Source organism: Juglans microcarpa x Juglans regia, chromosome 6D (assembly GCF_004785595.1).
Source record: "Juglans microcarpa x Juglans regia isolate MS1-56 chromosome 6D, Jm3101_v1.0, whole genome shotgun sequence".
In the NCBI taxonomy this organism is placed as follows: Eukaryota; Viridiplantae; Streptophyta; class Magnoliopsida; order Fagales; family Juglandaceae; genus Juglans; species Juglans microcarpa x Juglans regia.
In genome coordinates, this window is record NC_054604.1 from 18746826 (window position 1) to 18771768 (window position 24943).

A 24943-nucleotide genomic window follows, 5' to 3' on the forward strand; every position below is an offset into this window, starting at 1 on the left:
TCATTTGGGCTTTTGATGGGGTCCCCATACCTTTGTATGGAAAACCTGGGCTTTCCACACTAGGGAGTTCATAGAACTCTCTAATAATCTCGGGAGTTATGATCATGTCAACACCCTTAACAGTGGATGTAATGAAATTATTGTCCACACTCAGTAAAGAGTTAGCATAAAATTCGCTCACAATTTCAATATAGGGCCTAGGGGCTCCCTCAGTAATTTTCTCCCATCCTCTGTCAGCAAATATGTGAGCAATAAATTCAAACGCAGGGTTATTCACATCACTTAGAGTTGCTTCTTGTTCTCCAAGAACATTCCTCTTCGAGAACACAGTCTTGTAGGCTGTCTCTGCTTCCTCACTTACAAACTTTGGTGGTTTTGATCCTTTGGTAGGAGTCTTTGATGTACTCCCCACTCCTTTAGAAGAGACAGATCCTTTATCTGCCGCTTTGAATTTTTGAGGGGAGTTCTTTGGAGTTCTCACATTAGTTAGATTCTTCCTCACTAGAGGAATGTACTGGAGGTGCTTTGCTATCAAACTTCACTTTCTTTGCAATCGACTTGTATTTCATTTGCAAAAACAAATTCTTTCTAAGCGTGATAAATACGCAATGTAACAAGCTAACTAGATTCACTTTTCTCCTAAAATATCGATGTAACAGGGCCAAGAATGTGAAGATAATTCCTAAAAAAGATTTAATCCAATCACACTTATTTCTAGGAAATTATGCAGAAAGCACATAAATGTTCAGAGATTTTTACCAGATGAGGAAAATATCTAGACCTAAGCACAGGACCAACGCAACATAGGGTGGAAGATGACAACATTGAGAAAAATAGCCAAACAGACTCACATGCAGTCTTTGTTCGTTACCTTCTACAACAAAAACCCACCCCGAATGCTTTTCAAAGCCTTATTTAACCCCTTCAAAAAGGTTTTCAAGTTCCAAGTCAACTAGGTTTCTGAAATTTCAATGATTTCAGAGATTTTTAAGGAATTAGAGATTGAGAGAACCCTAATAAGAGTCCTAAAGTAACAAAAACTTAAAAAGTGCATTCTGAAGAGAAGATTTACCTTGATTTTGTGTAGAAGATAAACTAAAATTTCTTGAGATGCACTGTAACACCCCCTTCTCGTAGGCTAGGTGTGTCACGTGTTTTTCATAAAATAAATCCGGCAATAGATCCCATAATTTCATAATTGAAAAACTGAAATTTATTAAGCGGAAAAACGTCTAATAAAACTGTCTTCCAAAACATTAATGAAATAAACTGAATAAATTCATGTTATAAAAACATGTTTTATTTTAGAAAGTCTGAACTTAAAATAAATGCTCATTCTACTCCTGACTTGCCTGCTCGTAATCATCATCTTCACCTGGGTGGTTAAAAAAACATGAAAACAAACTAAAATGAGTCGAAGACTCAGCAAGAAATCCATCACAACGTAAACGTAATAAACATAAGATTTTCATAAAAACTTTCATGCTGAGCTTAAAATTCATGACTGTTCATACTGATGCTTATGCTATGTATGACTGTTTTAACTGACTGATCTGACTGATTTATCTGATTTAACTGATTTATCTGACTGGCCAACACACTTAACCCTGTGTGCAAGGTTGTGCACTGGCCCCACATCCCGCTGCAGCAAGGGGAACCGCTGATAGTATTTTAGCATACTATGGTGGACCACGACTAAGTTCATGGCTTGCACACCACCCTGAACTGAACTGAACTGCATTGGTACCATGCATCTGAATGGCCATCTTATTAATTGATCTGATCTTATCTTGCACTTGAAATTAAGATGGCTTACGTGTCTTATACACATGAGATGCATGACATAATACATACATAATTATAATTTCTAAATCTGAAACATGATGCGGAATGACATGATCGTATACTATGCTGGATGACATGTTTGCATATGATATGAGCGGTTTATAAATAATGGCTGTCAATGAACTGACTTGAATAATACATACATATAACCTAATTGTGATGATCCTAATTTATGATCAAATTACTTACCTCGCTGTGCTTCTTCCTGAATATCACTTCGTAACTCGACACCTATACGCAATAATAACTATCACTAAATCTGTTTGGAAACAATATGTACTAATATCCTACTAAATCAAATTCACAATCTAATAGGTAGTCAAACAAATCTTTTGTTTAACCCTTTAATCAATAAATCATAATATTTAAAATACTAAAATACTAATCTATAATATAGTGGAATACTCGAGCTATTTTAAAATAATTCATAAAACTTAAATTCTTAACTAAGTTTTACTTCTTAACATAATAATTATATCTTATAAGAAACCTAATAAATTCTATTAAATATTCTTAACATAATAATTTTATTAAAATCTTACTAAATTGATAAAGGAAATATTAACTAAAATATTAGACTTAAAAGTATACTTTAAAAATATATTTCCAATTCTTTAAACACTTTCTTGTAAAATGAGCTCATGACTAATTTATTTATTTAATAAAATAAACTCAACTTCAATACAATGACATATTAATATTCATAAATTAACATACACTTAAACAATAAGTTATAAATGTAATCGTACTTAAAAACACTGAAGATACTATGGGAAGGGGTTACAAAGGGTATAAAAGTAATCTCCTTTAAACACTTGCACTGAGTGAAATAAGCCTAAAAAGCAACTAATACGTTATGTAGAGAAACAGAGGCAACGGGAGACGCGTGCGAGGCAGAGGACTCACCGAGAGAGAGGCTGACGTGCGGTGGTTCTGGGTTGCTGGCGGGGGTCACGGATGCGCGACTGGGGGCTAGTCTGAGGTGGTGTGACGCCGAAGGAAGTGAACCATGCGGCAGTGCAACCGAGAGAGAGAGAGAGAGAGAGAGAGAGAGAGAGAGAGAGAGAGAGAGAGTGATGTTTACCGAGAGGAAAAGAGTGAGGTGAGAGTGGCGGACGGCGGTAGGCTACCCGGAAGGGAGTGGGTGCGACGGGACTAGGACGGTTTTGTCACCGTGGGTGGTGCTCCGATGTCCCTTGAAGTGGTTGGTGACGGCAGTAGAAGTATACGGCCAAAGAGCCACTGCCGATGTCTTCTGTGGTGGCTGGCGGCATGCCCTGGTGGTTCTCGCGGTCATGCATGGTCTGAGTAGTGGAGTCGCTGCGGTGGCTCCGTCGTCGAGTCGTGGCCTTTCATGGTTGTTGCTGACGATGCTCTGTTCGATGGGTGCAAAACAGGGCTGCTTTCGTGCATGAGGGGCATGTGCATGGCAGCGTGATGCATGGCAGTTTTCTGTGGGGTCTCGACGTGGAGGAACTGTCGGTGAGGTTGCTGTGTAGTGGCTGGGTGCGTGGATCTGGTTTGTGGTGTATTTAATAAGAGGCTTCGTGAGCTTTTATAGAGGAAAAACTATGGTAGGGTTTTCTCATACGAGTTCGTCTCCTAATAGGATTCGAATTTATCAATTTAAGGGATAAGGATGAGTGTGAGTTTGTTGCTAACGGGTTGGGATAGGAAGAAATGATATTTAAAATTCAAACAAAACTCTAAAATATTATAAAATAATAATAATAATAATAATAATATTTATAACTATAAGAAAAAATACATAAAATTTATCTTATATCCTAATTTTTGGGTCGGGTTGTTACATGCACGGACTGAAAATAATGCGTTTCTCTCTGAGAGAGTATCAGAGATAATAGACAGAGTGAATGGAAGAGAGAATCAAGGCTCAATGGTGATTAAGGGTGATTGATGTGCAGTTAGCTTTTTCATTTCCCGCCCAAAGCCGGGAACGTGCCATGCACGCGGGCCCCCTTTTTCCCAACACGTAGAACATGTCTTAGAGGTAACACCCCACTTCAATTCCAGTTACTCATGCCCCCCCTCCCCCCCCCTTTTTGTTTTCAAATTTTTGACAAAGAATAATTTTAAAGAACCAAAAAAGCAAAAATATCATGTATTTTTTCACAAAGCTTGAGCCTTTTTGAGTAATTTCTTTGTCCAAGCTTTGTTACACTCAACACTTTTCCATTTATTTAGGAGAAGTATTCCTTATTGGTCAGTCATCACAGTTGAGTATTTTTCTTAATTGATGACCTGCCAAGAATTCGTGTGTGTGCGAGTGAGGAAAAAAAATCATTCCAAAATACTTATATTATTATTTTTCTTTATTTTCTGTACTCCCCCATTTATAATTTTTTTGTTTTGCTCCAATAAGGGTGAACTTTTCTTGAAAGTCAAACTTTTTGCTAGGGCCTAGATACCCGAAAAAGCAACTCCCTCCAAGCACAAAACCATATTCACTCTATATGTCCATTTTGTATTGCTCATCTTTTTCCACATTGATTGAGACAACGATTTTTTCTACAAGGACTTTTAGAGTTTAGATCCATGTATGAGTTTTCATCTTTTTCCGTAATGAATTTTGAACACCTGACTTTTTCTATAAGGATCGACCTTAATGCATGGCAAGAGGAGACCTTTTTCGATTTGGTACTAGGTTCAACTAGTTTTAGTCAATTCAATACATAGACTCTCCCTTTCTTTGGGCATTGTATGAGTATACACATGTTGTCACCAAATTGTTAGGAGGCCAGATTTAAGTTCCTCCTAGTGCAGAGAATGGAATACTTGTGTGGTCTTCCTTAAAAGATGTGCATCAAAAGTAAAAACACATACCAGACAAGATCTACCTTGATCCCAACAAAATGAATTGGAGTCACAAAGCTCAAAGACCTGGTACACTCATAAAGCTTGTACCTTGCAGAATGATAGCAACATGAAGTTTTTGAATGAACAAGCAAAACAAAAACCTTTCCCTTTTTTTGTTTTTTTTTTTTAATTTTTTTATTATTATTAAAACAAAAAAAATTAGGGCATGTCACACACACCAATGACCTTTCTTAGAAATTCAAATCTTAGACCATCTAAAGGTTTAGTGAACAAATCGGCCAGTTAGTGTTCGGTGTTAACGTGTTCCAGAGACACTACCTTTGTTTCAACCAAGTCTCTTATGAAGTGATGTCTTATATCTATGTGCTTGGTTCTTGAGTGTTGCATAGGGTTCTTCGAGATACTAATTGCACTTGAATTGTCACAGTAGACAGTCATAGTATCTTGAGAGAACCCATAGTCCTCAAGCATCTTTTTCATCCAAAGAAGCTGAGTGCAACAACTGTCAGTCGCAATGTATTTTGCTTCAGCAGTGGACAAGGAGATGAAGTTTTGCTTCTTGCTCATCCATGCTACCAGATTGCTACCGATATAAAAACCACCACCTGTGGTGCTTTTTCTGTCGTCAGCATTACCAGCCCAGTCAGCATCATAATAGCCAACCAGACTCAGATTTGAATCTTTTGAATACTATATGCCATAGTCAATAGTAGCACTCAGGTATTTCAAGATTCTTTTTGCTGATGTGAGGTGTGATTCTTTAGGATTAGCCTGAAATCGTGCATAAACACCTACACTAAAAGAAATGTCAGGTCTACTAGCAGTAATGTAAAAAAGACTTCCTATCATGCTTCAAGATCCATTTTCCATCACTATTGTAGACTTTGCATTCGTTCTTTGAGAACTGCACAAAAAGATGATCATCACAAAACTGACTCATACTTAACAGATTGGCTTTGAGGTCATTAACAAAAAGAACATTATGAAGAGTAGGTAAACCGGGAACATCTACACTTCCCTTTCCTTCCATTGTTGCTGTACTTCCATCACCGAAAGTTACGGATCCTCCATTGATAGACTCAATCTTCTTAAACAACCCTTTGTCTCCTGTCATATGTCTAGAACAAGCATTGTCCAGATACCACAACTAGTGTCCATAGCTTTGAGTGCTGTGTGTGCTATTAGACATACGGCATTTTCTTTTACTACCCACTTGGTCTTGATATTCGTTTTATTCATATTTTTAGGAAAACACAACTCGGATAATTCACCAAGTTTCTTACCTAGGGTGTTTATTTGATTGCTCAATTTGTCCACCTTAATTTCTAGGTTCGTATCCTTGCTCGAAAACTGATTTCTATTTCCTTTTTCTTTCTCTTTTCTAAGTCTAAAGCAATTTGTTCTAGTGTGTCCAATTATTTCACAATAATGACAAGTAGGGGTAAACATACCTTTGAACTTACCTGGAGAAGTCATTATTGACTTGCCTTTGTTCACAGGTTTCTTTGAGATATTTTCTACATTACTTTTTCTTACAAAGGTGATACCTTTGGATGTGGAGGCAGCAGATGCTTTATGATGTAAATCTTTGAAAGTATTGTATCCCAACCTTGTGCGATTGGAACTATCTTTTTGAACTTTCAGTAGTTCATTGAGTTTTTGAGTGGGAGTCTTTTCTTTGACTTCCTCACAAGCTGCCAACTTCTTTTCCAGCACCTCTTTTTGTGCGCGTAGCTTTGTCACTTCTAGTTCCGTCACTTTCAGTACCTCCACCAATTTTTTCTTCTCATTCTCTATGGTGGTTAGGTTTTTGTACAACTTTTTATCTACCTTTTGGATTTTCACAAACTCTTCACGTAAGTCCTCATATGCTTCATGCATACTTAATTCATGATCAGCAACTTCTGTGGCAACATTAGAGTCAGTATCACAAACAACAACACTGTTGTCAGCACATTGTTTGCTTGTGTCAGCACAATCAGTAACAGAGGCTGAGAAAGCAATAAAGGTAGTTTCATTATCAGATGATGTATCTGAATTTTCAGAGTCATAATCATCACTTAGAGTAGTATTCAAAGCTTTTGTCTTTCTTCTAAAATTTGGACACTCCATTCTTATGTGACCAAAGCCAAAGCATTCATGACATTGGAATTTATCTTTAAGCTTGGTTTTGTCTTTATTCCACTTTTCAAATTCATTCTTTTTAGTGAAATTCTTACCTTTTTTCAACTTACCAAAATTCTTTTTATTAAACATGAATTTTTTTAATTTTCTAGCCACAAGAGCTAAGTCATCATTACACAGATCTTCATCATCAAACTGATTTTCTTCCTTAGTAGTTTTGAGTGCGATGGACTTACCTTTCTTTAGAGTAGATTCATAAGTTTGCAAAGAACCTACCAGTTCTTCTACCCGAATTGTGTCTAAATCCTTGCTTTTTTCTATGGCTGACACCTTTGGTCGAAACCTTTTAGGTAGGGATCTCAGGATTTTTCTCACAACTCGTGCCTCCTCCACCTTCTCATCGAGATTGTACCTAGAATTAATAATGTCATATAGTTTAGCATAAAACTCATTTTCTTTTATAAGTAAAAAATTATATATATCAAAAGGAGAAATCAAGTACACTGAATGTATGCAAGAAAACACCTTGCTCAAAATGACCCAAAAAGTCCCTAATGACCCAAAAAGCCCGTGGAAAAACAACCCAAAATACACTAGACCCGATCCCAACCCCTTGTTTCCCATAGAACTAAAACTCTACCTGAACACCCAACCCCAACCCCTTCATTCCTCCCGTCTTCACAATGCCCTCCCTTTAGACTTCCCTCTAGATGAGCTACCACTCTTAGTGTCGTAGTTGATTGCCCGGGAAAGACGCTGTAACTCTCTGCTTTTCTTGAAATTTGATTTGGTTTCAAGCGCGTGGCTTGCCTTAATCGTAGTGATTAGTTCTTTAAATTGATCTTCACATCCTCCATGTGAGATTCCCACAAACTGTTGAATCTCGTTAACTTTAGGCAAAATCTAGTTTGCTATTGGAGGAAGAGAGACCAGGGGAGCAACGTTATCCCCAGACACAGGATCCAACTGCACTCCCGACTCTACACAAGGCACCAATGCCAAACCCATAGGTTCTCCAGCAACTTTATTGGTTCTCTCCATTGGAGATTCTGGGGTGGCAGCAAGTCCCTTCACCTCTGGGGTGATAGCGGATCTTACATCTCCTTCAGACTTCGACAGTACACTCAACTCTGACGAGGGAGCCATAGTTTCTTCGGGGACCAAGGGTGTAATACCGACTATCGGTCTATCCTGTGTTACATGAGACGAATGACATTCCACTGATGTCTCTACGCCGATACCCGTTGTAGACCCCGCTTCAAATAACCTAGATTTCCTTTTGACCCGCCATACTCTCCTTGATCTGGTTATAGGGACAAGGCCGAATCCGATCTTCCGTTTTTCTTTTTCTGAGTTTAAAGGATTTGAGCCTATCTTGTTACTTACAACCCTGTTGCCTCAAACTGAAAGCTAGTCTATTTTCGTAGACAATATAGTTATCGCTGCCTTCAACTTGCCAAGTTGGGTTTCCATTTCTTTTAAAGAATTGTGCATCTCGACAAGCTAGTCTTGAGGCATAATTTGTAGACCCTCCTCACTCTGAACCCCCGAAACCTGACCCGTCTTTAGAGCTGCTGCATAGGATCGCTTCGCCACATGTCTGCTACACGGCTCCCTGACAGAGCCATGTCCTACAGCACCTTGTTCTTCCAACCCGTCACTCCCTCTCTTGCCGAAGGAAAAATCACGCAGCACCTCCCCCATCCTTCTCCAACCACTGCTCCCCTCCTCAGGAATGAAAATAAAATTCCTCCTCCCTCCACCTCCATACTCCTCCACCGCCATATAACGTCCTCGAGCATTCAAGCAACGATGCGCTGTGAAATTGCGTCTACCTTCCCGGATAGTAGAGAAAAAATCTTGTTTCTCATCTTTTGTGCACGCTTCCATGGCCTTGGTCAGCCACTGTATTGTTGTTAAACCCAGAACTAGCTTAGATATCACCCTTCGACTCCTTTCAGTGATGACCAAGATGCTCCCCTCCTTCATCAAAGTAAAGGATTTAGATTCTATGACCAACTCCATAGAAGAACCCATGCCGACCAACTCCCCTCCTTCAACAACCATTCGTCATCTCAGAGAGACGAACTCTGCGACACAGGAACACGGCTGAAGACCACAGCTGCAGACCACGGTTGAAGACCACTACTTGACGCTGGAGTACTCCCAGAAGACTCGCCGGAAAGTGTCGACTCGTTCTTTGTCGACGGCAAGACCAACGGAGCCGTAGTGGAGGTCACCAGAGTACTCTGAGAGAGGACACAGAGAAATCTAGGTCGCCGGAGGGTGGACCGACGCCAGACGGCCCTCAGTGAAGTCGCCGGGGTCCGTCGGCTTTATCTGTGACTAAACGGTGCGGTATCTCTCGCCGGAGTTTGAGGAGATAAAAATGTTGGAAGATGAGACTTTTAACAGCATAAAACTCATTAAAAGTCTCATCTTCCAACATTTTTATCTCCTCAAACTTTGAGGTCAACATTTGTAATTCAAAATTTTTCACCGTTCAGGTCCCTTCGTGTGTGGTTTCCAAAATATCTCAAGTATCCTTGGATGTTTCACACATGAAAATTCTCTTGAATTTATCAGGAGAAACTGCCATGAAAATGGCATTTAGACCTTTGTTGTTCTAATTATAGATGCTTGATTGTTCTTTGGTCCACTCTTCTATAGGTGTTGTGGGTGTTGTCCATCTTGACTCCACGGTTAGCCAGATTTTCTCATCAAGCGACTTTAGAAACGCTCTCATCCTTACCTTCTAGTAGGCATAGTTATCACCAATGAAATGTGGTGGTGATGATAGTTGATCTTCTAAGGGAATGGATCACACTCAGATTGAGTGAACCACGCTCTGATGTCAATTGAAATTACCCAAGTACCCCTGATTATGCATGTTAATACTAAACTAAAGCTATTAGCACGAATTAGTAACCAATATAAACTATTAAGAGCATTAGCACAATAATTTGATTACGGAGGGAAACCCTTTGAAGAACTCCCCTTACGGGGCAACTAAATCCATGAAAATCAATTTTATTGATTGAGAGTATTTTAGTAAACCGTTTACAAAACCTTTGTAACTAGACAGGTTTACCCAAGACACGTGACCCGCTTGTATTCTACCGCAGTAGGTAGTTAGAACCTCTAACACTCTCCAATCTTTGTCTTTCTTACTAGAACCTCCAGTGGTTGAACTCGAACACGGCAACTCCCCATTGGAGTATGCTCTCACTCAATCCCACAGACTAAACTTTTTGGAAAATCATTCTCTCAAGAATTTTTTCCTGCACAATCTCTTGAAGTTCTACCCACATCTTCAAGCTCTCAATGCTTGTGAATATGTGCTGTTCAAGTGCTCCTCGAAACCCTCAGCTGATTCCTCTACAAATAGGCAATGCTGTGATTGATTTGGAGGATTCTGCTAACAGGTTTATCTAAAATCTCAGTTAGATACGTTGCTCACTATTTGTGAACATATCGGACTGAATCACTTCTTCTGGATTGCATCGAGTTCAAATCAGCTTCAGTTTCTTCAATAAAGCTTGCATCTTTATCTCTTCAATTGACTCTTAGACTCGAAACATATATATGACTCTTGTAGCCTCTTATCTTCTAATATTAACAAGAGTTGATAAGAGTTACAATTCAGACACTTATCCTTATTGGATAAATAATCATCCTTATCGGATGCAATCCTAGAGTCCTATTTAAAATTACATTCATCCATAATTCGAATTAAATACAGACTCATCTAATCCTAGCCAAACATAAATTACATTTACAAAATGAAAGAGAAAAGTTTTGAGGACTGTGAACGGACAATGGTTGAGCTCAAAACTTTGTGTTTCGAAACTCTCATCCTTCGGAAGCATCTACAGATTCTAATGGGGTTAATTTCCTTGAATTTCTTGTACAGTCTAGACTGTGAACATCCTCTGGATAGGTGGCTCTTCTGTGTACTTGGATTGTGCTTTCTGTGCGTTTTAATGAAATTTATATTACTTATAAAAAAATTCTGTTACTAAAAAATTACTGAATTTTTTCTGCCATTTTTTTCAATATTCGAAGCACTTATGATTTTGTTTATCAACAGATTTAGATGAAGTAGCTCTGCCTGTGGATGAATATGCTTCTCTACGGCAGTTCTTTGTTCGTACTTTGAAAGAAGGTTCCAGGCCCATTGACCATGATCCACAATGTCTGGTAACTGGTAACCAGCTTCTTGGGCATCCTATGTCCAATTTGTTTAACTGTAAATCATCACTAACTGTTACTAAACATCTATTACCGCATTCCTATTTGATCACAGATTAGTCCCGTGGATGGTATCGTTTTGAGATGTGGAGAGTTGAGAGGAGTAGGGGCTATGATTGAGCAAGTCAAAGGGTGTTCCTATTCCGTTTCTTCACTTCTTGGTGCAAGCTCTTTCCTTCCCATGATAGCCGAAGCGGGTGTGCAAGAAGAGAGTGGTGAACAGGAAAATACTTCTAAAGAGAGGAGTAAGAAGTCATGGTGGAAAATTTCATTGGCGTCTCCTAAAGTTTGGGATCCTGTGTCAGTATGGTAATTAAAATTTCATATATGACATTTTATTTGCCATTGATCTTTAACATTGTGCCAATGTGGATGTTCTTGATCATAGATATATATTCTTGATCACCAGCCGGCACATATCTTTTAGAATTTCTTTCCCTATATTCCATCAGAATATTTTGCCGTTTGCATCTCTGGTATGTTGGAAATGCGTCTGATAGGATACATGTTTTCACTCTCCTAGATAGTTTTCATGGGATGATTTTTTTTCAGTTTTGGACTTAAAATTACGACTAAGATTCCATGAAAATATCTCAGAACCTAGTCTCTTTTTGTTCATGAACTTTGGTGCATTAGGTTGTGCACAGGAAAGTGTGCGTCCCACCAGGAACTGTTTTCTTTGTTGCACGTTTGTTCCTTTCAATCTTATCCTTTTTTGTCATTTCTTTTGTTTATAACAGCTATGCACCATGGCAAGTGGAGGGTTGCAACTATTCCTACAAACTAGCCTATCAGATTCATGAGAGAAAGCAACCTTCTTTTCATACACCTTTTACTTTCCCCTATACCCCTTTTGGGCATGGCCCTATTGACACTATATGAATTCTTAAGGATATCATACACAATGATGAAGGGGGTACTCATTCCCATTACAGTCAATCAGTCATCCCAAAAAGAGTCCTATACATAGCTTAACACTGGGCTGCTTCCTCATACACCAAGGATTTGAACTCTATTTATGCTTTTCTTTCAATCTAGTAAATATTTCTCTTGTAGTCTAGCTAGAGGATCAGAATCAAAAGGATTCTAGTTTTACAATGTGAAATGAAAACTCCTTCCTTTTTCTTTTTTGAAAAGAAGTTTTGTGTACATTGTGCCCATTGGTCGTGAGCATTAGTTTCTGGTGAAAGGTGGAAGGCAGAATAATTTGGATGATTTATTATCGTAAATGGCTATCAAGGTGCATAAAATGTTTCTTGTAAAAAAAAGGTCCATAAAATGTTGAAACAGATTTGATAGTTACTTAAAAGATGGAGTAATGTAGACTGAAGTTTGTTTCTTGAGTTATCCATGCACTTTGTGTTGGTTCGGTCATAATTCTAGAGAGCATCTGAACTTTTGCACAATGAATTGACTCATTAAATATCATTTTGTGTTTTTCCAAACTCCAGATTTTAAAAGTCATGCAAGATTGAGAAATCTTCCTTTCTTACCATTAAGATTCTATCTTGACTATTAGAATTATAGTTGACACATGTAATCATGCCATATTCAATATGAGATCAACCTCATTTACTTAGGATTAAGGTGTGTTTTAAGTTAACAATTTTATTAATAGAAAGCAATGGGGTGCTACCCAACTACACAGGGAGTACACAGGATATGTGATACAGGCCACATTTGTTAAAGAACGCATAACGTTGCAGCCCGTGATGAAGGAAAAGATGATTGACCGTTTCTTTACTCTTTTTCAACATACAACTTTTGTCGGTCATTAAAACATACTGCTTCCTTAGGTTTTCCAAAGCTAACATTATTGACATAATAAGCCATATGTTGTGAAGGATCCTTATCCAGATTTTTCCCATGGGAAAGGGGATCTACCATAGGATTACAAAGCTCTAAAATATGATTTGTCTTCAAACACTCCTCGCTTGAAGGGCTTTGTACGTTGAGTCAAGCATATTAAAATAGGTTGAGTGCAATCTTTTGAAAGAACATGTCATTATCTTATGCACATCCGTTCACTTTCTGTGTAATGCCCCAAACCCACACTGGGAATATGAATAACCTACAGAGTGGGTAGGTTATAAAGGTAGTCATGGGTGCCAAGTCTCACATTGGCCACTTACTAGGTGAAACTGGATTTTATTGATGATTCTAGGGAAGCTTCTAATTGACTAGTCGTTTTGGGTTATAGCGCAGACGTGGCTAATGCTTTCCTTGGTTCATTTCATCATGCAAATTTAATCTCTCTTGCATGTTATAGGAAGTTGATATCATGTTAGTTGTTACTTTTATGATGCATGTAACTATCGATTACCTCCAGTTTGAATCCTTGAATGAAAATGTGATTGTTTATTAAATTTGTCTTATAAAACTTACTCGTCACTTATGCTTGAGTTCAAGAGGGTGTAATTTGTTTCATGCATATCAAGTCATTCTTTGATTTATGAAATTTAAGATTACTTTAAATTTAAAATGTGATCTAGCACATGACTTTGCCTTGCATTTTAAATTACATACCTGCATTTTGTTTTGTACAGCAGTCTATATGTTCACCCTGAAGTGTACTTAGTTTGTGATTTTGAATTTACTGTTTATAACTGTTTTATATTTGACTTTATGCCCCATATGCAACCAAATTATCTGATTTTGACTGTACTTTATGCATTCAAACTCTGCAGTCCAATGAAAGGTCTTTTTTACTGTGTAATTTACTTGAAGCCTGGTGACTATCATCGTATACACTCTCCAGTAGATTGGAGCATCCTTGTCCGGCGGCATTTTTCAGGTGACCATTTTTTGAGGGAATTTATACATTTGAACTCATTGAAGAATGATTCTTTTATGCAGATGTTTGTCTAAATTGTTTTAGGTTGCTTAGCTTCCCATGTGATTGTTTGTTTTCCTTTTCCACTACTTAATGTTGGGATTTTTTTTTTTTTTTTTTCTAAAAGTAACAATTAATATCTGTTGGTGATATCTAGGAGTGTGTAATGTATGTATTTTAGTGTAGTTCATTGTCACAAGTTTCCTTATCCCTCTAGTAGTGTTATCTGCCAACAAAGATCTTCAAATGGCATGAACATGGATAGGGATGCTTTCGTGCATTATGTATATCTAATGAATATCATAATATGCTATAGAAATTGAGTGCAATGGGCACGTTGGAGGTTCAAGAACTGAAAAAGAGATTAAAGAAATAGTTCTAGTAGGGTATTCTACCACACTACCCACAATTCATGTAACATTCCAATCCCACATTGGGTAAAAGGAATAACTCACATATAGTGGATAGTATACGTTGCTGGGGTATCACTAGGTTGAGGAGGCTTTGTGGAGAAGGGTTGTTATTGACTCCAAGTTGGGGGGGGGGGGGGGGGATACCCCTAGATTTGAGGTAGTTGTGGCAATAGGGCCCTCAAGATCATATTTCTCACACTCTTCTGATTGCACGTGATAAGGAGGCTTCAGTAGCAGATATGATGGATAGCTTTAGTAGCCCATTTCAGTATAATGCTTGTTTCTAAAAGCGGCTTAGGATTTGGAATTAGGAACCATTTCTGAATTTTTCAGCTTCTTGTTTGCTACAAAGATTGGTAATGTTGTGACGAATAGGATGATCTGGATTCATGCAAGGAGTAGGAGATTCATGGTTCGGTCCTTGTACAAGGCTTTGACGGTCCATAACCCTTTTGGAAGTGCATTTGGAGTATGGTGCCCCCAAGGTAGCTTTCTATGGTTGGATTGCTTCCCTTGGGAAAATCCTTACCAATAATTCTATTACATTGTGAGGTGGCCAAGATATTGTGGAATGACATCTGCGACATGACTGGATTTGCATAGGTAATGTAATGCTCTGTCCCTTGCGATCATAGTAAATTGATGTTGCATGTGTAAGTAAGGTGGGGAAACTATGGATTATCTTCTACTGTATTGTGAGATTGCTAGAGCGTTATGGGATGAAGTGTTCTGGAGATTAGAGCTAGCTTGGGTTATGCCCGCCACAATGGTTGCGCTTTTGGCTAGTGGGACAAATCTAGGAGGTGTTCCACAACTCATGGCCGTGTGGAAGATGGCTCCTGTTTGTATTCTATGATGCTTATGGCAGGAGCGAAGTGACCGGACATTCGAAGACAAGGAGTGTGCTCATTAGAGGAACTTAAATCTCTTTTTATTAGAACTTTATTTCTATGGGCCATAGCTGTAGATTTCAATGGCCTCAATGTTCATGAATTTTTTGTTACCATTTCTTCTTCCTAGATAGATGTTACCTCTTGTATATTATCTTGTGTACTTGGGCTATGCCTATTCTTATTGATACAATCGTTTACTTATATAAAAATAAGTCTTTGAGTGTGGCATAAGTGTTTAGCCGTGGGTTAGCTTCCCCTTTCGGGATGAGAATCACTTATCTTCATGCATGGGAAAGACTTGTGAAAGAATTTTCAAATAGGAGTCTCTATGTGGAGTTTGGGTTCAAGTTGGATTGTTGAAGTGTTTGAGGCAACTTGGAGTGTGGTAGTAAGAGGGGTGTTTTTTTTTTTTTAGCTGGTGATGCTTTTCATGGGAGGTTGAGTGAGTGATTCATTGCAAGTCTGAGTACGCATTCAAGCATGCCGAATGCTGTTGCTCTATCGATCGTAAGATTTTTGAGGTTGCTAGAGAAGGGCGATGGGTGACTATCACAGAGGGGGGGTGGAAGTTGGTGAGAAGTCTTCATCCGGAGTTAGCCACGACACGGTGGTTCACCAAAGCTCTGGAAGACTGCTTGAAGGTGGGAAGGAGGGAGTTTTATTCAACTCACAGAGATGGGGACAGGGGCCTCATAGCCCAATGGTGTGTTAACTCTCAAGGGGCATTCATGTCATTGGTGGAGTTCAGAATGTGGGGGGGGGGGGGGGGGGGGGGGGGGGGGGGGGGGCGAAGAAACAGTATCCTCATTCCGGAAGGGAGGGATGGGAGGGGGTGGAGAAAACTGGTGGAGGTGTTGAGGGAGACCAGCTTCGCAGTTGGCCCTACGGTGGTTACGATGTCGGAAGCTCATCCCCGACATCGTATCTGGATGCTGTATAAAAATCATCAAGGGTTTCGGACCCATCCCATCAACTTGTCAGACGGAGAGGAGAGGCACCGCTGCAGTCTGGAGACGTTGTGGCCTTAGTAGAGGTAGTGGGTCAGAGCTTGGAGGGGGCTGACAGAGATATTGTTGGTCTAAATAAGGAAAGCCTCCAAGCTCTGACCCATTACCTTTATTGAAGGCAAATTTAATTGATATAAAATGGTGCGTTGAAAGAGATGTAGAGGTGGGAGTGGGCACGGGCCTGGGGAAAGGCACCAGCCTATGGTAGGGCCAATTGGCCAGCCGAATGGGCCCAAAAATCACGCGTAGGCCTTATGAGGAAACCGGAAAATGGGCCTTGGTGAAGTTGGGCCTTAGTTTCAACCGAAACTGAAGAGGCTTGTTTGGAGGAGACGTGTACCGTCTGCCTTAGGCTCTTCGACGGGTGGGCCTTAGCCATCGTCGCCGGCAAAGAGCTAGGTGGCCCCGGCAAAGGTGGCGACACCTCTGACGGTGGCTACGGTGCCGGATTCCGGTTTGTTTGAGCATTTACAGAGTAAGGAAGTGCACAAAAGGTCTCGGGGTCCATTTGAGGGCTCCCCGACGGTTGCCGGTAAAGCGACGGCCACAGAAACACTGGTAATGCCTTCACCGTTAGCAGAGGATCGGAGCTGTAAGGTCTCATCCTGTGAAGAGACGCTTGCGATGGGGGGCTTATAGTAAGCCAGAAACTGCCGATAGTGGAAGAGGAGTCTTCGCACATGTGCGATGCTGCTGTGGCTTCAGCCAGCCAGAAGGCGTCGATATACATGGTGGGAGAGTCTGCTTTCCAGAAGGAGGTCCATGGCCATCCCGAGGATCACCTAGATCGTATAGTGGTGGGAAGTCTCAGCTTTGAAGCTCTTCCAAGGGTTGAGGGGGCAGGGGCGGAGGTGATTGATGATGGGCTTTATCAAAATGAGGTAATGATGGTCCTTGAGACTCAATCTCCCACTAGTAATGTTGTGGTTGCATGGGAGGGCAGGAATTTTTTTGTGGAGGAAGAAAGGGCGACTCCTAATCTGCAGTGGGATTCCAGTGATGGGGAACCTATCCCGTTAAACCGTTTGCTACTAGATGAGTCGAATGCTTCGGATTGGGTGTTTCAAAAGATAAAGGATTTGCATCACTAGATAGGCATGGAATGTGTGGGCTATGAAGAGCAGTTCATGGCTTTACTTACTGCAATTGAAGCGGGTCATACACAGTCTAAGAAATCAGGATAAAAAAAACAGCGGGAGCTCAAGCTCTTAACTTGGTCTTTGAATTATGAGGGAAGCTCAAGCCGTGAAAGATCCAAAGGGAAGGGGCTTGCTTATCCTTTATGAAGCCAAAAATTGTGTCTTGGAACGTTTGCGGATTAAATGAGGCGAATAAATGGCTTCGCATAAAAAACTTGTTGCGAGAATGGAGGGTGTATATAGTATGTTTACAAGAAACTAAACTGAAAAGTGTTTCTAGAAGATTAATTTGAAGCATTTGGAGTTGCACTTACGCGGATTGGGCTTCTCTAGCTTCGAATGGGGCTTCAAGTGGAATCCTAGTGATGTGGGATAAAAGAGTTGTTGAGAAAATGGAGTTTGTGGGGGAGTATACAGTGGCATGCTTGTTTAAGAGCGTGGGAGATAACTTTGTGTGGGCTTTTGCAGGTTTATACGGTCCAAATGTAGACAACGACAAACGTTTCTTATGGGAGGAACTCGCTGGGTTACATAGCTGGTGGGAGCTTCCTTGGTGTATAGGAGGGGATTTTAATCTAATCAAATTTCCTTGTGAACGATCGGGAGAGAGTAGGCTACGCCCAACAATGACAGAGTTCTCAGATTGTATCTTTGATTTAAACCTGCTGGATATTTCTCTACTAGGGGGTTCATTCACTTGGTCGAATAATTAGACATGGTCACTGCTAGACAGATTTCTAATTTCACCGGAATGGGAGGTGCACTTTCTGGAAGTGTGCCAAAAGAGGCTGCCACGTCTTTGCTTGGACCATTTTCCTATATTGTTGGATTGTGGTGGCATTCGAAGTGGGCATCGATACTTTAAGTTTGAAAACATGTGGTTGAAAAGTGAAGGCTTTGTGGATAAGGTTAGGCAATGGTGGTCTTCTTATCAGTTCCATGGTAACCCCTTATACATCCTAGCTTGTAAATTAAAAGCTTTGAAAAATGACGTTAAGCTTTGGAATTCACAATCCTTTGGAGATATTGGGGAACGGAAAAAAGTCATGGTGGAGGAGTTACAACAGTTTGAACAGATATTGGAGGCTAGAGCCCTTTTACCGGATGAGCTATTGCGCAAGTCAGAATTGGTCGCGGAATTAGAAAGAATACTATCCCTAGAGGAGATTTCTTGGCGCCAGAAGTCGAGAGCTTTGTGGTTGAAAGAAGGGGACCGGAGTACTAAGTTCTTCCATAGAGTTGCTAACTCTCATAGAAGAAGTAATACCATTGAAATGCTGAACATTAATGGTATGGAATGTAAGGAGGCCCCTTTGATTCGTGACCATGTGGTGGATTTCTATAAACAACTGTTAACAGAACGTGTGGGATGGAGGCCAAAGTTGGATGGCCTTGTTTTTGACACTATTGCGCCTCAGGAAGCCTCTTGGTTGGAGAGGCATTTTGAGGAGGAAGTGTATGATGTAGTCAAACGCATGAGTAAAGATAAAGCTCCAGGCCCAGATGGTTTCTCGATAGGTTTCTTCCAATCTTGCTGGGAGGTGGTGAAAGTGGACATTATGATGTGTTTTAGGAAGTATCTTTGGTTGGAAAGTTTAAGAAAAGCCTAAATGCTACTTTTATCGCATTGATTCCAAAGAAGACTGGAGCGGTAGAGGTTAAGGATTTTTGACCCATTAGCCTTGTGAATGGGGTGTATAAAATTATAGCCAAGGTTCTTGCTAATAGACTGGGGGCAGTTTTGGGCAAAGTCATTTCGAAACCACAAAATGCATTTGTTATGGGGCGACAAATTTTGGATTCAGTCCTTATAGAGAACAAGGGCCTGGATAGCAAATTAAAGGCTGGCTCCACATGTATTATTTGTAAGTTAAATATGGAGAAGGCATACGACCATGTCAATTGGGATTTCCTCTTGTATTTGTTGGGGAGATGTGGCTTTGGGCCTAGGTGGCGTAATTGGATTAGTTGGTGCATTTCCACAGCCAGATTCTTAGTATTAATTAATGGTTGTCCTTTTGGCAAGGAGATCCTTTGTCCCCACTTCTCTTTGTTATTATTATGGAGGCTTTGAGTAGGATGACATCGGCAGCGGTTACGCATGGGTTTGTGAATGGATTTCCGATTGGTGATCCCAGTAGGGGTATTATTACTTGGTCTCATTTACTTTTTGCAGATGATACACTCATATTCTTCAAAACCAGTTGAGGGCATTGAAGGCTTTGTTACTATGCTTTGAAGCAGTGTCAGACTTGAAAGTGAATTTTGACAAGTAGAGTTAGTGCCAGTGGGGAACATGAGTAATACTAGGCAGCTAGCTAGTATTCTTGGGTGCAAGGTAGCCTCTCTTCCTATTACCTATCTGGGATTGCCGTTGGGGGCTACAGCAAGGGCCTCATCCATATGGGATTCAATCATAGAGAAGATAAGAAGGAAATTGGCAGGGTGGAACAGATTGTATTTGTCGAAAGGTGGAGGTTTGACTCTTATCAGGAGTACCCTTTTTAACTTACCTACATACTTTTTATCTTTGTTTCAATTGCCTGCTAGGGTAGTGGCTCGGATTGATAAACTGTACCGTGATTTCTTATGGGGTGGTATAGGGGATGAATTCAAATTTCACCTGGTTAGCTGGGATTGGTTATGGAGGTATAATAACGAGACAAAAGCCTTATGGAAGTTGGTGATTGACTGTAAATATGGAAGCATGTGGGGGGGTTGGTGTATTGAAGAGGTGTACGGGGCTAGAGGTGTGGGAGTTTGGAAACACATTAGGAAGGGTTGGGGGGATTTTAGTAGCCATTCTAAATTGGTGTTGGGGAGGGATTGTCGCATTAAGTTTTGGAGGGATATATGGTGTGGGAATGAGGCCCTAAAGGATACATTTCCAGCTATTTTTCAGTTGGCATGCAACCAGGAAGCTTCAATAGAGGACTTTATGCTTCTAACAGAGGACCAAGTGCAGTGGAACGTCACATTTATTAGAGCGGTGCAAGACTGGGAAGTGGACATCTTTGGGGCTTTTTTCAGCTTGCTTTATTCTGTGAAGCTGAATAGACAGCAAGTTGATAGTCTGAGGTGGACTCCTACGGGTAAGAGCATTTTCTCAGTTTGATCCTTTTATAAGTCCCTTTCCCAAGTCGCCAGCACCCTGTTCCCATGGAGGAGAATCTAGACAAATAAGGCGCCTCTAAAAGCGGTCTTCTTTACTTGGACAGCAGCGTTGGGGAAGATTCTGACTACCGACAATCTGAGAAAGTGTCGATTAGTTATTCTAGACTGGTGTTGCATGTGCAAGAGATCTGGCGAGACAGTGGAACACCTTTTGCTACATTGCGAGACTACTAGAGCCTTGTGGGTTGAAGTATTTAGCCGGATAGAGTTAGCCCTTGTTATGCCTGCAACGGTGGTAGATCTATTGGCCAGCTGCACACTTCCGAGAGGAATTCAACAAATCAAGGCGGTGTGGAATATGATCCCAATCTGTATTATGTGGTGTATATGGCAAGAGCGCAACGATCGGACTTTCGAAAACAAAGAGCGGTCTCCGGATGAACTTAGAACGCTATTTTTCCGTACTTTATTTTTACGGGCCATTGCTTTAGATTTTAATGGTCTGAATTTTCATGACTTTCTAGTTTCCCTTACTTCAACCTAGATAGGTCTTATGTCTTGTATACCATCTTGTGTACTTGGGCTTTGCCTATCTTTATTGACACATCCCATATGCACTCATCGACATGCTGTTTCACACGTTCCATGTTGCACACGTCCCTTGTTTGATGTGGGTCTAAGAGACTGCTTTTATGCAACCATGTGTACAACATGATTCACATAGAAAACCTTAGAAATAGGTAGCTGTTGGAGCACAGAGAACATTAAAATTCCAAATGCACATCCCAAGATTCCCACATATACATTTGTATTTCACTTGATATTTTTTTTATAATTAGTTTGTTGTTCCATTAATGATATTGTTAATCTGATTTTCTTAGCCTTTTCTCTTTGCATGCATTAAATGTTGCAGGTCGCCTATTCCCTGTGAATGAACGTGCTACAAGAACCATCCAAAACCTTTATGTTGAGAATGAAAGGGTGAATCTAATTTCTATTTTTAATTTTATATTAGCATGTTTGATTTTTACTTTGATGGGTCACATTATTTTAATCATCAATAATTAAACTACGTACAGGAAGGGGATGGAACCTAAAATTAAATCCAAAATGGCATGACAATGCTAAATATTCTCTTCACACAAATTTTGTAGTTATACGTGCTATCAAATTTCCCCTTCCCCTTCCCCTTCCCCTTCAATCCAAAAATTTTGGTAAAGCAATTGCTTATATACTGCTAAGGAAAAAAAAGCCTGCTTAGAGATACTGATCGAGCATCAGTGACTTGTTTTCAAGATGCAATTTAATATTCTTACCGTGTTTGCTAATTTCCTGCCATTATTCTTTTTCGTGCATTTTCGAGATGGGATTTAATATTCCTACTGTATTTACTAATTTCCTGCCGTGATAATTTTTTGATGCTACCAACCATTTGCCCCCACTCATTCCTGAATGTTTTGAGGTTTTTTGTTATTCTATAATGTCAAGTAAAATTTTAATATTTAAACAAGTTTGGCTCAACTTCTTTTTTCCATATCCATGGATACGTTTTAATTTGACAGATTCTCTGTAATTCTCATGTCACTAGGTTGTTCTCGAAGGTCTATGGAAGGAAGGGTTTATGGCGATTGCTGCAATTGGTGCAACAAATATTGGGTCAATTGAGGTTAAGTGTCCCTTTTTTGAAGATGATGATTGATACAATATCCAACTCCCTTCCCCCTCCCTTCTTTTAGAAAGGCCCCATTTATGCTCACAGAACAATCTTTTTCTCCTCTTGTTAGTTTAATAATTAGATACAAGACTCTATTGAGAAATTAATTGTAGGAGCAGCAACCTTACAGACCACCAAATATAATGCATGCCACTGGAGAGCAGTGCATGCTGCTTTATCCCGAGAAAGTGCTCAATTATGGGCATATACATTTTTTTTTATACAAGTAATTATGGGCATATACATTTGATGCATCTTAAAGAAAATGAGATAGGGTAGTTGATGAGATTCCCTTTTGGCATAGGTGAAAATTCTGAATGAGAGAAGACGGATGTATGCTTCCAGTTTTGTTATAAGAATTATGTTTGTTTTAAATTGAAGTAAACACTCCACATTGACAGTTGGGAAAGTAACCAGTTCCTTGTTATTCCTCTATTTTGACTTTGGTGTATACTTGGACATGCCAGCTGTTCATTGAACCAGAACTTCGGACAAATAGACCAAGAAAGAGGCTACTGCACTCAGAACCCCCAGAAGAACATCTTTATGAACCTGAAGGGGTTGGCGTGTTGCTCAAAAAAGGAGATGAGGTTAGAGATGCACTAGTTCTTTAACTAGTTCTGCCATTTAACCATTGCCTCAAACATGGAATTCCAAAATATATTCAATACTGATTATACGATACTTGAATGCATTCTTGAACTTTTTGCTTTCAAGGACTAATAAAGTTAGTTCTGCATACTGGGCTGCATTATCATATTCGTACTAGTTCTATAACTGGTAGTTTTTTATTTTAATCCAAACCTGTCTCTGCATATTCAACAAATCATGAACTCCAGCCAGTTCAGCCCCATTTTATTTAATGCTTTTGTGTTCTAATCTTTTCAGATAGCTGCTTTCAACATGGGATCAACAGTGGTTCTTGTCTTCCAGGCTCCCATATCAAAATCACTTGAAAATGGGGATTCTTCATCGGAGTTTAGTTTTTGCATCAAGCGTGGAGATAGAGTTCGAGTTGGGGAAGCACTGGGGAGGTGGCAGGATTTTTAACTGAATTTCTTCAACCAGATTCAATTTTTCTTTTTCTTTTTTTTACTTATTTATTTACATGTGGTAACAAATTTTCTGAAATAACATTCTAAGGAAAATTATAGGTCAATTATAAAAGGTATTAGTGTGACGTATAAGTTGTCTTTAACGGTAGTGGACTTATTTTTGCTGCAAACACTTGGCTATGAATCAATTTGTAAAGAATGGCCACTTGTTATATGCGAATGGCCTTTCGGCCTAACGACGTTTCCCCTCGCATTAGAATAACAATTGCGGTATGCATCATTATCAGCATTAGGTGAGCGCGAAAGTGGCACAATTAAAGTGTTTTTTCTGTTTTCCAGTCCTTGATTTTTTTTTTCCCCTTTTTATAGCAATTTAACCAAAGTAGCCAGATCAAAACAGTAAGATCAAAACGTGGTGTCCTGCCTTGTTGAATTATTTTTCCAACCTTATTCATGTTGTATGTACCGCTTCAATTGTCAACCTCAAGAATGAAGAGTTTTAACCTTCCAATTCGGATGGTTAGGTAGGTAGGTTTAGCCATCTAATTGAGATCCCTTGACGGAATATGATCTGGATTCAAAGAATTAGACGCAGTAGTTAATGTTTATGTAGGGTCTAATATCAAGTAGAAGTTTTATACGAGCAACAATGAGGACTGTTTACCTGGGTTTCGGATCAGGATATCCGGTTATGACTCGGGTATCAAATCCAGGTTGAAACCCTGATCGGGTTGACCTGGTTATGACCCGGCCGGTATCTAGGTGAATCTGGGTACTGGGTTGTACCCAGTTTTTTTTATTTTTATTTTTATTTTTTTATAAAAGTCCATATTCCAGTAAGGTTTAAAAGCATTTTTTTAATGGAAACCTATATTATGGAAGATTTTTCAAGAAAAATTCTTGTTGAAAAGCATAATTCTCTTTATGTAAAAGCCTATATTTATTAAAGAAATTAAACAAAAAATGTTGAAAATCATAATTTTTTTTTTTTATAAAAGCCTATATTTTGTGAAATTTTTTTCTAAGAAGTCATACTTAAAAAGCATAATACTAACATAGTCCTGAATAATAAAAATGAAAAACTAAAATGCATGCAATCCACTACATATTAAATTATTTTGTTATTTATACATTACATTACAAAATACAAAATTATAAGATATGAATTACAAAATCATTAGCATAATCTTCCATCAATGATTTAATTTCACACCAAGTAGCAACTTCAAGTGATCTGATTGAAAGAGATCCTGCAAAAAACAAAAGTTTTGAACAACTCTGTCTCGTACGTGCAGAAAACTGGAAAGCAGAGAGAGTTCTAGCATACTTAGAAAAGCATAAAGGTTGATAAAGCATAGCCAGCAAAGACTAATATCTGAAAACATGAAAACAAACTATGTTTTGAACTGTAACCAAATCAAATATTTGGAAATTTGACAGGAAAAGCATTTCGTAATGCTAAAGCTAAATTCCTACATTTTTTGTCCACACTGTCTTTTGGCCTTAAACTCTGAGCCAAAGTGAAACTACAAAAGTAAGTGTGCTTCAATGATCAAACGTGTTACAGCATAATCTTCTCTCATGGTACTAGCAATGTCCAAGAGGCACTTACAATAGCTGTAGATCCCTCATCCGATTCCTTAACACAGAAATCAATCACCAATGGGATAAGAAAATATATACTGATTCAACAGTCAACTGAATAATCATCTAAATG

The 24943-nt window shown here is 39.4% G+C and overlaps 1 protein-coding gene across 3 annotated transcripts in view; it reads left to right on the top strand.

Moving 5' to 3' along the window:
* LOC121234861 (phosphatidylserine decarboxylase proenzyme 1, mitochondrial) overlaps positions 1-23254 on the top strand; it is a 45111-nt gene extending 21857 nt beyond the window's left edge. For 2 of the 3 annotated variants that reach the window (XM_041130989.1, XM_041130988.1), the window contains 7 exons: positions 10898-11007; positions 11114-11367; positions 13746-13852; positions 21371-21438; positions 22046-22123; positions 22639-22761; positions 23060-23254. In XM_041130989.1, the coding sequence (XP_040986923.1) occupies positions 10898-11007; positions 11114-11367; positions 13746-13852; positions 21371-21438; positions 22046-22123; positions 22639-22761; positions 23060-23221 (902 nt within the window). In that variant the 3' untranslated portion in view covers positions 23222-23254. The remainder of the gene's footprint in view (positions 1-10897; positions 11008-11113; positions 11368-13745; positions 13853-21370; positions 21439-22045; positions 22124-22638; positions 22762-23059) is intronic. The other variant, XM_041130990.1, reaches the window with a different exon arrangement.
* The last annotated feature ends 1689 nt before the right edge of the window (positions 23255-24943 follow it).